Source organism: Hippopotamus amphibius, chromosome 7 (assembly GCF_030028045.1).
Source record: "Hippopotamus amphibius kiboko isolate mHipAmp2 chromosome 7, mHipAmp2.hap2, whole genome shotgun sequence".
In the NCBI taxonomy this organism is placed as follows: domain Eukaryota; kingdom Metazoa; phylum Chordata; class Mammalia; order Artiodactyla; family Hippopotamidae; genus Hippopotamus; species Hippopotamus amphibius.
Window position 1 is genome coordinate 70,288,230 of NC_080192.1, and position 13,995 is coordinate 70,302,224.

The 13,995-nt window shown below is 40.9% G+C and overlaps 1 protein-coding gene across 4 annotated transcripts in view; it reads left to right on the top strand.

Moving 5' to 3' along the window:
* KDM3A (lysine demethylase 3A) overlaps nt 1-13,995 on the top strand; it is a 51,836-nt gene that overhangs the window by 14,921 nt on the left and 22,920 nt on the right. For 2 of the 4 annotated variants that reach the window (XM_057741457.1, XM_057741456.1), the window contains exons 9-12: nt 4,877-5,040; nt 6,569-7,086; nt 11,237-11,441; nt 13,279-13,493. In XM_057741457.1, coding sequence (XP_057597440.1) covers nt 4,877-5,040; nt 6,569-7,086; nt 11,237-11,441; nt 13,279-13,493 — 1,102 coding nt within the window. Of the gene's footprint in view, nt 1-641; nt 772-2,052; nt 2,106-4,876; nt 5,041-6,568; nt 7,087-11,236; nt 11,442-13,278; nt 13,494-13,995 lie in introns of all 4 variants that reach the window. The other 2 variants (XM_057741459.1, XM_057741458.1) reach the window with 2 other exon arrangements.

Sequence of the window (13,995 nt, forward strand, 5' to 3'; positions counted from 1 at the left end):
GATCAAGTTGATATTGTTAAGATTGTTAGCAGCATTTTAGAGGGAACTTTGGGGCCTGGCGGGGGCAAGGCAAGGAGAGATGCCATGAGAGTGGGCCAGTGAATGAATCTAAGGTTCTGGATCAGGGCAGACTGGACTACAACATCAGCTACAACCAGAGCAAGCATGTGCTACACAAATACTGAAGATTCTGGGTGGCTAAGATGATCAGCTTTCCTGAGTCTTAAGTCTAAGTACAGGCCACAGGAACTTTGATACTTGACAAGAAAGTTTGTAAACCAAGATATCTGATACCTCTGTCTTCCTTCCAAATGCGTAGGCTTGACCTCAGGTGGTTCAGGAAAGAATGAAGAGGTAATTATGGTAATTAGTATTACTACCTTTTCATTTTGCCTTAAAATTTACAAAGGGGAAGAAATGTAGTGAGGACTGTAAATGGAGGATGTCAGGCAAGTGACGTTTCCTCTTAGAGGTAAGCTCACAGGGGATATTGTCAAGTAAACCACAGTATTAGAAGCTAAAAGAGAAACAGGAGAATGGTAACTTGTCAGGTTTGGGCATTGGATAAATTGTAAGCAATGTTGCATAGAGGTAATAAAGGGCAGGTGGGAGAAGCTGATTGCGTGTTGCCTTTCATGCAGAAGGCATCAGTGCAAACAGTGGTGAGATGAAGACCCACGTGATGTTACGTTGTTGCAGGGAACCAAGGCCTAGGAAATGGCATCCTGATGGATCTAGGAGAAATCAGCCTGGGGTACACACAGGACTGGGGTCAGTGGGGACCTCATGTTGGTGAAGGTGCCCATTCTTCAAAGTGTCAAGTTTATCTGTGATGTGATAAGCAGTTGAGCAAGTAAATTTATAACCTTGAAGGAGGTGCTTGTAAAATATGGTAATGTGCACCTATATAAGTATATAAGTGATCCTCTTTCTTCCCGACTCCCGCTCTTGAAGGGTAGGGAGCCTGTCTCTGCTCTCTGTCAGCATACTGTCCAGCTCGGTAGGTTTGTGTGCTTCTGAACTGATCGCTGGGCATGGTAGAAGCTATTTTTCGAAAAAAGCCTGAACTTTGCCTGGGAGGTCAGTCCCTCAACCTATTTGAGCCTTAACTTCTGCATCTAAAATGTGAGAATAAATTTGATGTTTTAAAAAATGTCTGTTTTAGCTCTTAAGATCTATCCTAGTCATCTCATTCTAAAGGAAGTTGGAGATGGTAAATTTTTACCTGGATAGTGACATTTTAGAAATTATTATTTTTTAATTATAAAAGTTATTCTCCTTTATATTACACTTGTCTTCAAAACAAAGATTCTTACATTAAAAAAAAAGGTATTCTCATTTTAGGAAACCGAGAAAAGCATAGTGAAGAAAAAAAATATCACTCATAATGATACTTTTCAGAGACTCTCATTATTCACATTTTGGAATACCTATCTTCCTCCTGTGTTTTTTCTTTTTCTTTTTGTTTTCCCTGTATATTTGTGGAGGCTACTTTTTTTTTTTTTTTTTTGTAAACTAAAAACCATACTCTTGTGTAGCTTCCTTGATTCCTTTACAGTATATTGTGAATATTTTTCCATATCAATAAATATTCTTTTTTAACCTGGGTGATTCTTGTAATGAGGCAAGTTTTTGGAAACACTAGCCTAGCCTAGATTTCAGGAGAGATGGGGGGGTAAGGGAAGAGTGGGGATAGAAAGAGTTCATTTAAATGTGTGAGTGAAAGGTGAGTACAGTAACACACTTGGTGCACATCTCACTGTGTCTGCACTTTCCAGATGTATTGGACTGGCACAGAGTTTGGTGGTCTTTGGATGACAGGAGTTCAGGATTAAGTAGACGAGACTCTTGATTGCCTTGATGAATACTTTTGGTAAACCTGTTTGCCAGTAACATCTGGCTCCTTGAAGGTCTTCTCTGCCTAGCAGACTATTCCTCAGAGTTAGGACGTTGCCTGGTTAATTGAGAGAGTCTGCTGAGGAGTGTGAGCCAGCAGTGTCCTTTCTGGAATATCATTATACGCTCAATTATATTATCTCCGTCTGCTGGCAGGGAGGAACTATTGCCATGACTGGTATAGAAGACCTTCAGGGAAAACTCTTCAGGTAAGAAGAAACTTTGACCCTTGTCAAGTCAGAGGCCAGTGCAGTGGTGTGCACATGGAGATGGGTTTTGGAACTGGAGCCCTATCCCCGTTGAGCTAAACCTTAGGAAAGTTGTAGAGTGATATACTTCAGTTTCTTAAAGGGAACGTGTCCAGGTTATGATAATTCTAACACATGGTGACTGAACTGAGAAACTTTTCGTGGTATTTTTGTGCTCTGGGACAGCTAATCTGCGTGCCGGGCCCTGTGGTAAAGCGCAGCCCTGTGCAGTGTGCTTCGTTCCTCTCCTTGTTTCTCATTACTCTGATTCATTGCTCCTCGTTACGATTTAGGAAACTGAAGCTTAGAGAGGTTAAATGATGTGTTAGGAAGTGTCAGAGACTGGATTCCAACCAGGGTCTAACACCAGAACCCAATGCTCTTAGCCACTGTGCTGTTGTTGCCAGTCCTCTCCAAAGCCTTTCCTTGGTATGGTGAGGCTCCATTGTGAAAACAGCAGAGTCCTCCCTTCCCTCTATTCCTCCATCCTGCTTTCCAGCGAATATTTATGGAACACTTAATATGTGCTGGACATTGGTGAGCATTACTGCCTGGTTCTTGAGATAACTCATAAGACTTAGTTGTAGCTATTTTGAAATATTAAGTGCTAAGAGCATTTATTCATTCATGCATTCCACCAGTCTTATTTATTGAGCATCAGCTATGTGCCTGGCTTTAAAAGGCATAACTGGATGTAAGAGCAGGATCTCTGCCCATAGGAGTTTGTTTCATTGGGAGGACACTGACAGTAAAAAAGTAACTTAAATTAAGGTGTTTTCACAGTGTGGTAGTACAGTGAAAGGTAGACACATGGTAATATGATAAAGCGTAAGGCAGTGGCTTATGGGACACTGCTTTGGAAGGAGTGATCAGAGAGTCTGAGGTGACAGTTGAGCAGATTTGAGGTGAAGGATCGAACCAGCTAGCCACATGAAAACTGCCCAGACAGACGGAATAGCAAGTACAAAGGGTAAGGCAAGAAAATGCTTAGAACATTTGAGGACCGGAAAAGAAGTCAGTATAGTTGGAGCACCGTGAACAAATGGAGTGAGGGGAGGGGAGGGGTTTGGCGGAGACCAGGCCATGTAGAATTCTTGTAGGCAGTGGAGGGCCACCATCTGATTGATTTATATTTTATAAGGATTGCTCTGTGGTAGAATAAATTTCCAATAGGAGACGAAAGGTTCAGGCAAAAACGGAAGGGAGTCAGGCCACTTAGTATACACCTAGTAGTCTAGGGGAAAGATGATGCTAGTGGTGGCCTGGAAAGAAATGTATAGACTCCACAAACATTTTGGAAATAGAGGCAGGATTTCCTGGTTTATTGATTGGATATGGGAAATGAGATGGATGGTTTTTTGGCTCTAGTAGTTCAGTGGATGTTATACAGAATAAAAATATCTAATTTCCTTATTTTAAGAATTAGGAAACTGAGGCCCACAGAGGTAAAGTTGGCTATCCCAAGGATGTCCTTAAAATAGCCAAAGCCTCGCCCAAAAAATCCTTCTGGGGAACGCAAAGCTAATATTTAATCAAAACTGAGCTAATGTAGTGTAATATATGATCAGATGATTTAGGATTGATACCTTAAAATAGTTGAAAGTTATGCCAAAACTTTAATAGTGATTAAGTAAATTCTTGTTTTTCAGATATGTGTATTTAGCATACACTAGATAGTATTTGCAACGCTGTCAGGGTAAATGTTTGCAAAAAAGATTCATGAGTAGACCACATAGTCTATATTCAGAATTGTGAGGTTCTAAAAACTTACTAAGGAAGTTCTACATCAAATTTTAGAAGTTAGTAACTAGAAGATGAAGAAACTTTGAAGATTCTGCAAGTTTAGGTTTGGTAAGGTGAATGTACAGGTCATTATGGCGTGAAAGGGATACGGTTGAAGAGGACGTGACTTTACACTGAAGTGCATAAGAGGAGGCTGGGGAAGAAGGTTGGTGGGTTTCACCTGGTTTAGCTATAGACAGTGGTCTGGAGTTGAGTTTAACCTCTTCTCTTTCCATGGTGGGAGAGTATAAACTGGATAGTATACGCTGGGAAGAAGTTGGTCCATTAGTAATACTTTTGTAAAGCTAAAACTACACAAAAAGGGAAGGGGACAAGTGTCCTAACTTTGTCCCACAAGCCTGTTATGACTTGATATTTTTTGCAGCTTGGGATGACCTTTGTGACTTGATGAGCCACATACCAGCAAGAACCATGTCCTCAACTTTTATTGCATTGTAAAGGCTTATGTTGGTACCCAGTAGGCACCACTGCCTGCAAGAGTCCTATGTGGTCTGGTCTCCTGCCAGTCTATGCAGTAAGTGCGTGGTGGGCACTTAGTAATGATGAACTGAATGCATGTGAAGCTGCCACCATTTGAAGACTGTCTATTAAAAGCTCACTTCTGTGCATTGCATTAGTGAAGTAATTGCCACATGGCTGCATTTTCCTGGCATAATGATTCAGAGGTCTGTAAAAGATCAGCTTGTGGTCTTTTATAGGAAGACTTAAGTTTTGTTTAAAGCTGGAGTGACTTATTTAATAGCCCTTAGGTATAAGTCCTTAATTTGTGATTTATTACTTGTTCTGCTGTCCTGTTCTTTTTATTTGGTGATGGAATTGTGCTTGTTTACTACTAAACCAAGCAAATAAACTTGAATCTTGCTAGCATTTCATAATTCCTCAACTAGGGGGCTTTCCTTTTAATATCTGCTTGGTCTGATATCTTTTAGGCCTCTCCCAGTGTGTGTGCTGTACAGTCTGTCCCCACAACAGTCTTTAAGGAGATCCTGCTCGGCTGTACTGCAGCAACTCCGCCAAGTAAGGACCCGAGACAGCAGAGGACTCCCCAGGCTGCCAACTCTCCACCCAACCTCGGAGCAAAAATTCCTCAAGGGTGAGTAGTTATAAGTTAAGGATGTTTAATCACAATACAAAGAACGGTTATTTTAGCCATGGTTCTTCCTGTCTGAGCTGACATTGCTCAGGTGTCGAGAGAGAGTATTAGTGCAGCTACAATTTGATGTAATGACCTGCCATTCATTCTCAGGTTGTCCAGGGAGCTTAGAGTTTCCGGATGGGTCAGGTGCCTTCAGAGGTGATAAGTGTAATAGGCATGAAGAGCAACACACAAAAGGCTGCAGAAAAGAGTGGGGCGGGGGTGGTGAGGAAAGAGGAGCTTTCTTGACTTGACACAGCGAGAATGGTCTGTTGAAGTACTGCAGACAGTTGTGGGGTAGATGTCCGCTTTCAAGGAAGAGGGAGCAGCTTGGTTTTATGTGTAGGACTGAGGTCGATGGAGTGTGGAGAAGAGGGAGACAGGGTTCCAGTGGGTGGTTCTCATCAGCCCAGAGCTCAAGGTGAGAAATGTGCCAGTAGAGAAAATACTAAGTCATAGAAATGAGGAAGCAATAGTTATGAGGTATAGTTACTAATTTATAGGTAAAGACAATAAGAAATGTAAAGTTTAATCAGAGATTTATAGTGGCTGCAAGATTAATGGAGGGAAGAGTTTTAAGGGAAGGTTCTCTTTTAGGAGGAGTGGTGGCCTGTGCAGTCAGTTGATAAAGACCTAAGATAGGGGTCAGAGATTGGTGTAGAAGGGTAGGCTTGGAAGACCATTGCAGTAAGGTGGGAGAGTGGACGAGCACATTGGTTCATTGGGAGGACAGCGGGCTGCCTGGGAGAGAGCTTGGAGGGTGGCCACATAACAGTCAGAGAGAGGGCGGAGTGGTCTCCAGAGCAGAAAGAGGGAACAGTAAGAAGTTCGGTCATACCGAAGCAAGGATGTCCAGTATGGGTGCTTAAATGAGAACAGCTTCTCCAGGATGAGAGCCTTTGTTAGAGGCAGGAAAACAAGTGTAACAGGAAAAAAGGACTTTGCATTTTGCTGGGGAAAGAACTTTAGGATGAATTTCAGAGAAACAAAATTTCTTTAAGGATAACCCCTTTTGGGGGTGGAGGGAGTACCAGATTGTTCTGTGAACAAGCTGTCTCTTCTCTTTGCCTGATCACTGAGCAAACAAGAATGAAATTGTCCAGTGCTAAGGCTGGTAACATGTTCATAGCCAGACAGGGTTTTGTGCTGCTGGTGATTTTGGTTCCATGTGATACTCAGTTTGTTTTGAGGGAAAGCTAAGGTTCATTTTGCTATAAGAAATAGAACTAACTTGAAGTAGTTAAAGATTTATGAGAACATGCAAGTAGGATTAGAGTTGTATTTTTCTTAGTGTTTAAGATGTTTTTTCAGAGCCATGGACTGATCACTTTTAACTCCAGCCCACAGAAACCTATCCTAAATTCTATAATATAAGCCGTTTTCTTTTTCACACTGGTTACTTTAGGGAGCCAAGCAATTATATTTGGAAGGTAGGGAAGAGATAAAGGAGTCCTAGATGCTAGCTTTCTATATTAATCTTTTTCAGATGTCATAAACAGATTTTACCAGAACTTTCTTCCTGTCTAAATACAAAGCCTGAGATACTGAGAACAACACCAGATGCTGTCTGCAAAGTAGGGCTGCTCTCTTCAAAGTCTCCTCAGATTGAGACTGGAGACTTGAAAACCCTGAGCGAACCAAAGGGAAACTATACCCAGCTGAAGACCAGCACTGATCAGGAAAGCAGCTTGGAATCTCTTCCTCCATCATCGACTGACCTTTCTAAGGAGTGCTTACCTACAAAGACTTCTTCTGCGGCAGAATTGGAAATTGCCAATACTCCTGAACTGCAGAAGCATCTTGAACATGGACCTTCCACATCTGATGTCCTTTCAAATAAGCCAGAAGAGAAAGCAGGTGTCAATAGTAATAGTCCTAAAAGTTGTGTAGAAAAAAAGGTAGAATCTTCCACTTTAGGTTGCCAGTCACAGAATTTAAAGGAGTCTTCAGCAAAGGTAGATACTGAAAGCTGTTGTACAAGAAGCAACAATAAAATCCAGAATGGTGAGTGTTTCTGCATATCTTTATTGGTAGAAGGTAGGAGATGGTTGTCAGTATGTACGTATGTTCTTACCTTATGAGAAAATAGGAAACTGTAGAAAAAGTTCATACAATCAAGAAAATTCAAAGAAGAAAGTAAAATCCCTAAATCTTCTCAGAAACGATTACTGTTGTTAACATTTTGGTGGATTTAGTTCCATGTATATAGAAACACAGACAAACCGTTAAACAAATGGGTTCATACCAACAGTTCTACTCAGCGCATCAGTGTAGGTGTCTGTCAACATTTTAAAGGCTGCAAGGATTCCATTATATGCATTTACCATATGACTTAGGTGATTCCCAATTTTTTTTTTCTTTTTTATTCTTTCTTTCTTTCTTTCTTTTGGCTGTGTTGGGTCTTTGTTGCTGCGAGCGGGCTTTCTCTAGTTGTGGCGAGCGGGGCTACTCTTCCTTGAGGTGAGCAGGCTTCTCATTGTAGTGGCTTCTCTTGTTGCAGAGCACGGGCTTCAGCAGTTGCAGCACACAGGCTCAGTAGTTGTTGCATGCGGGCCCTAGAGCTTGTGGGTTCAGTAGTTACAGCGCACAGGCTCTAGGGCACAGGCTTAGTTGCTCCGAGGCATGTGGGATCTTCTAGCCAGGGATCAAACCCCTGTCCCCTGCATTGGCAGATGGATTCTTAACCACTGTGCCACCAGGGAAGTCCTGCCACCAGCTTTCTTAAGCCTTGGAGTCCCCATCTGCTGGTGCTAGAGGGTTGCTGGCAGAGGTGGGGGGCGGCTGTGGCTCACTGAGGAGACAGGGGCACTGGGGGCAGAGGTTCTGGGAAGTCCTCATTGGCGTGAGCCCTCCCAGAGTCTGCCATTAGCCCCACGAAAGAGCCTGTCTGATTCCCAATTTTTGATTGTAAGAAAATAATTTTGAAATAAAATCTAAAATGAGCTGATGATTGCTTTATCTTCGGTCTATTACTGATCTTTCTGTAATATGCAGGTTGGAGTGAAGGAAGTGACTGAAATTTTATGCTCACACAGGTAGTTCAGATTTGAATTTTTTTTAAAAAGGGAATTGCATCACCAGCTCTAGAAAAGGAATTTTTATTTAAAAGAATTTGAGGACAGTGCTGAAACAGCAGGCAGAGTCTCTTTGCTTAAGGGGAGGTCCTGCTGCACCCACAGTTTAGAACTAAGTACTCTTCTTCTTCTTCTTCTTCTTCTTCTTCTTTTTTAATTAATTAATTAATTAATTTTATTGGCCATGTTGGGTCTTTTTTTGCTGTGCACGGGCTTTCTTTAGTTGTGGTGAGTGGGGGCTACTCTTCGTTGTGGTGCACGGGCTCCTCACTGCCGTGGCTTCTCTTGTTGTGGAGCATGCGCTCTAGGTGTGTGGGCTTCAGTAGTTGTGGCACATGGGCTCAATAGTTGTGACTCACGGGCTCTAAAGCACAGGCTCAGTAGTTGTAGCGCACGGGCTTAGTTGCTCCGTGGCATGTGGGATCTTCCTGGAGCAGGGATCGAACCCGTGTTCCTTGCATTGGCAGGTGGATTCTTAACCACTGCGCCACCTAGGAAGCCCCCTAAGTACTCTTCTTATAGAGAAAATGGCAGATTGTGTTTCACACTACCTATGTCAAGTTTGAGGATGCGTTTCAGTGACGGCGGTTATCAGCAGCTCTGTCACTAGAATTAATAGAACTAAATGGCTTCAGTATGTCAAAAGGTTCAGGCCTATTACAGTTTAAAAATAGATTTGATAATTGTCAGCTGTGTGGGAAAATTAACTTGAAAAAAAACTTAATAAAAACGCTATTCCTTTGGGTAAGAAAGACATGGATAATCCACACTAGCTTTTCCTGCAGGCCTCTGAAACTAGAGGTGGATTTCACTGGGGGTCTTTTTGAAGTAGAGTTGGAGGAATTGGAAAAGAACTTTCCTTGCTGAGTAATACTTCTAACCCAGCTTCTTCACTCTTGAGGCTTAAGTTGATATAGCTGGTAATTTGCATAAAATTATTTGCATAAGATTATACTGTTCCTCAGGAGTTATATAACTCCCCAAAGAAAGTGAATATTCATAACCATGTCCCTGTTCTATTTCTTTATTCTTTTTGAGTCATCAGCCATCACATTCAGCTAGTTTTTAAGGCAAATTATTTTAATATTATGTGAAGAAACAGTGAAAGTTCTAGACCGGTAAGCACATTATAGGTGTAAAAGTGAGTTTCCAAGTCCAGCTTTGTCTTGCTTAATATGTTGTGTAACTATGCCCCAACTAAAATGATTTTAAGAGAAAAGAAAAGCCTAGTCACATCCTGGTACATGCTGTCTACTGGGACTTTTGGCTGAGGAATAAGACAGTGTGATCAGAAGCCTACCAGGATCTCTGCGCTGTTTCCACCAGTGTTGCTTGTGGGAATGGAGAGACTTGACTGGAAACTGTTCCTCTGCCATGTGTCCTTGCTTGCGTGGGGGTTAGGAAAGAAAAACAAGCTGGAGCTGAACAGCCGCCCTTTTTCTGTTCGTAGATGTGTGGCTCCTCAGAAGTCGTGCCTTTTCCCCTTGGCTCTGCTCTGAGTTGAGAGAATCATTGATGGGGGATCAACTGTGGCTCTCCTCACTAAAGAGCTAGATTTAGATAGTTCAACTTGCTTATTTCTAGGTGTTTCCTCTTCTAAGCCCAGGCAGAACAGATAAGAAAGATAATCTTTGGACTTGGCCAGGGAAACCTGGTCCAACTCAAAGGATGATGTGTTTTCAATATCTGAGTAATTAAAATTCCATCATGAACTACTGATTTATTTTCTCTCCTTTCTTGCTTTACCTTCTTTTTCACTAACTGAATGTTTAGCCTGACAGCATCCATTTAGCATTTTACAGTGTGCTCTAGTTCTGCTTTAAAAGAGAGGTAAGATTAGAACACCTCTAAAGTAATTATTAAAGATGCTTATTTTATTTAAAGCTTTCTTTGGTTTGAGATGTTTCTTCTAGTTTCCTCCAAGACTACATACCAGCCTCTTCCACCCATCTCTCGACTGGTTCCTCAAAAGTTGTGTGTGTTTTTTGATTTGCCTAAGAATCTACTTTCCTCTTCTCAGCTCTCTTGGACCCTAAGAAAAGGTCTTTTCTGTCAGTTTTATATGAAATACAGTCGTTCCTCAGTATCTGAGGGGATTGGTTCCAGGACCCCCTGTGGATACCAAAAATCCACAAATGCACGAGTCCCCTATAGTTGCCTTCCCAGTCCAATCCACAGGTTCTGCATCTGCAGATTCAGCCAGCCGCAGATTGTGTAGTATTTTCAATCCATTGGTTGAAGCCATGGATGCAGAGGGCCCACTTTATGCCTCAAGGCTCTTGACTTAGAAATGGATTCCCTTCTGTTATTTGGGTGACACAGTGGTCGCTCTTTAATGTTACATCTCTACTTTTTTCTCCCTTTTTCTTTAGAAACCAGTTCCTTTCAAATTCTCCTGCTGATTACAAGTTAAAACTTAAAACATGCATTTACTTAGATTCAAAATCCTGTCTTTAGCCAATGCTCTTAATCTTGAACAGAACATATGTGAAGGAAATTGAAGATATGTCAAGGGTCAAGTGACATCTCATGGAAGCATTTAAAAGATAACTCTTATAGACCAAGGGGCCTGTGCCAGAAAGCTGTTTGGTTTTTGTTATATTTGGGATGGTTAGCTTTTGCAGAGTGCTTTAGAAAACACATCTTAAACCAGTCTTTTTTCAGTGTGAAAGCTGACAGAATTGACTTTCACATGGTCTTCTGTTGAGGTGAACCTATCCCTGTGTATTGCTAAGTTTGCAATGAGTTTGAATTAAGTGTCTGATTTGGAAAGGTCTTCCTGAAGTGTTTATCTTATCTAGGGTTGTGAATAGATATATGCACTAATTTGAAATTGTTGAGTCTGGGGTTTTAAGTTGCCAAATGGAGTCACCAAATTAGAAGTATTTTATAAAGAGAATAAAACTTCCAGTTGTTCTGATAGTTGTCTTCTGTTAAGCCATTTTTTAAAATTGCAATTGAACCAGCAATTGAGAAGAGTTCTCCCTTTGGGAAAACTGGCCTTTTGAATAGAATTCAGTCAAATATTGATGTGATTTTTAAAAATTTGAGGTCCCATTTTCCTTCATCTTTTTTTCTAGCCCCATCCCGGAAGTCAGTTTTGACAGACCCAGCCAAACTCAAGAAGCTGCAGCAGAGTGGTGAGGCCTTTGTCCAGGACGACTCCTGCGTGAACATCGTTGCGCAGCTGCCCAAGTGCCGGGAGTGTCGCTTGGACAGCCTCCGAAAGGATAAGGAGCAGCAGAAAGACTCACCTGTGTTTTGCCGCTTCTTTCACTTCAGGAGGTGAGGCATTTGGGGAGAAGCTGAGATACCCTTGGCCCCATAACATACTTTTGTCCTTCCTCTTCTATCAACAGGAAGTCTAAAACTAAAAAGAGTAGAGATTATACTTTTTAATTGTGGATTTAGGAATCTAGATCTTATTACAAATTCTTTGCTCTCATTCTCCTTTTTCAGTTTATTTAATTTTTTAAAAGAACTTTTATTGAGATGCAATTGACATACAATAAATTGCATATGTTTTAAGTGTACAATTTGATATTTTTTTTCTTATTAGTAATGTATATATGGCAATCCCAGTCTCCCAAGTCACCCCCCCCACCCCCGCTTTCCCTACTTGGTGTCCATATGTTTGTTCTCTACATCTGTGTCTCTACCTCTGCCGTGCAAACCAGTTGATTTGTACCATTTTTCTAAAAGTTTTTTTATTTTTAAAGCAAAGAAGCTTAAAAATATAAACTTCTGTTTTTAAAAGTAACAAACAGAAAAATTCTGAAGGTTCTAAAAAACCACCACAAATAGCTGTTAACTTTTCAGTGCATTTTAGTGTTTATGTGGTCATAAAGTGTATTCAAGCATACCTGTTTGGTGTGTTGTATATACTGTTTTGAATCTTACTTTTTTCCCAATACATACTTTCCCAGTATGTAATAGGAACTACTCGATCATGTTAACTTTTTTCTGCAAATACTTTTGAATACCTATATGCAAGAACCCATAAATAACTGTTCGAAAATTCACTTAACCAATTCCCTTGTTAGTGTTAAGATTATTGTGTGTTTTTTGCCACTAAAAATAATACAGAAATGATCATCTGCTTGTCCACATCTCTGATTATTTACTTTGGAAGGGTTACTGGAAACGGCATTACTGGGTCAAAAGGTGTGTGTGTTGTAAGGCTTTGATCCGTAAGTTCTGCCAGTTGCCCTGGAGGAAGGTCACAGCTGCTTCCATGCCCACTAGCAGGGCTTGAGCATCCCAGTCTGTGTGTCCCTTTGCCAGCAGAAGGAGGTCTATCTTTAAAAAATCTTTTCTACTTTTATAGGCAAAAACTTTCATTCTTACGGTGCCTTTTTTTTTTTTAAGTCAAAATAATTTAAATTCTTTCATCCTGAGTGAAGAGAAAGGTAGCTTTCTGGTCCTTTTGATATATAAATGAGCAGTGTTGTTCTGGGTATAAATGAGTTTGTAGATATGATACATCTCAGAAATCTAGGTAGTTTCAAGCTCAGCTAGTTCTAATCATAAACAGAAGTGTTGACTTTAATTTCTTCCTATTCTCCCCTTTAGTTTTATCAAGACTAAAGATTGCTGATGAACTGAATTAAACGCACAGGTGTTTTAATGATCATGAATTGTATCTGTGCTGGTAACTTTCCGATTCATGGACATGGCTATGGTGATGTCAAGGGTTAGCCTTCCCCTGCTGAACATTATTCTTGAAGTAGTAGTTGTAGTCAGATCTGGTCAGATTATTTATCACCTTCTGTTTGTCATTAGTTTACTTCTCTGGTGACTTATGATTGTTCTTGCTATTAAGTTCCAAGTGGGGCAGGTTCATTAGCTGTCCCTGGAGGCGATGTGAGTAGATCTTAGTTCGTGTGTAAAGCACACCTCCCTCTTGCTGCCAACACCCCGTGTGTTTTGGGGGAAAACTTGGAAGTTTTAAAAACATCTTTCTGTTCATGTTGCCAAGTAGCAGTTGGCTGTAATTAGCCATGGAGATGATAGAAAACTGGGAAGGAAATGGTTGATTTAAATAGCATTTAAACAGTCACAACAAGATGTAAATCAATATTTTGTGTATGTAACATACTGTTTTTTTTCCTACCTTCTCTAGGTTACAGTTCAATAAACATGGTGTATTGCGGGTAGAAGGTTTCTTAACACCAAACAAGTATGACAGTGAAGCAATTGGCTTGTGGTTGCCTTTAACCAAATACGTTGTGGGGACTGATTTGGACACAGCAAAGTATATCCTGGCCAACATTGGAGACCACTTCTGTCAAATGGTGATTTCTGAAAAGGAAGCTATGTCAACTATTGAGCCACACAGTAAGAGCATCTCTTAGGGGGTAGGATTTTTGAGTCCAACTTGATTTTTGCTCCTAAATTACACCTAAGTCCTAATTGCATGGGTTTCATTTTCACCCAGAAGTATAAATTACTTTGGTATGATGAGGTTGCATTTTTCCTTTTGTAACAGATTCTGCCTGTTGATTTCATCAGAGTCAGTAACCTATCTATGGGGTTTGTTTCAGGGCAATTACTAAAGGAGTGTAACTCCTTTTTTGTTAAGAAAGGTAAAGGTGTGTTGTTGGTGGAATTTGCATAGCCTTACCAACAGTGTGGGCTCACCAAAAGGGGTGAGGCCGCCGGTTGGCTAATTTTAAGACAAAGATTCTTAATTAAGAATACATTTCAAAGAAAGTGAAAATGGACAGGCTGTACCCTAGAGCTACTGAATCAGAGCCTGGGGAGGCTGGGACCCAGGCATGAAAATGGGAACAAGCGTAGATGAGAGTGGTTCTAATAGAGTCAAGGTTTTCAGGGAATA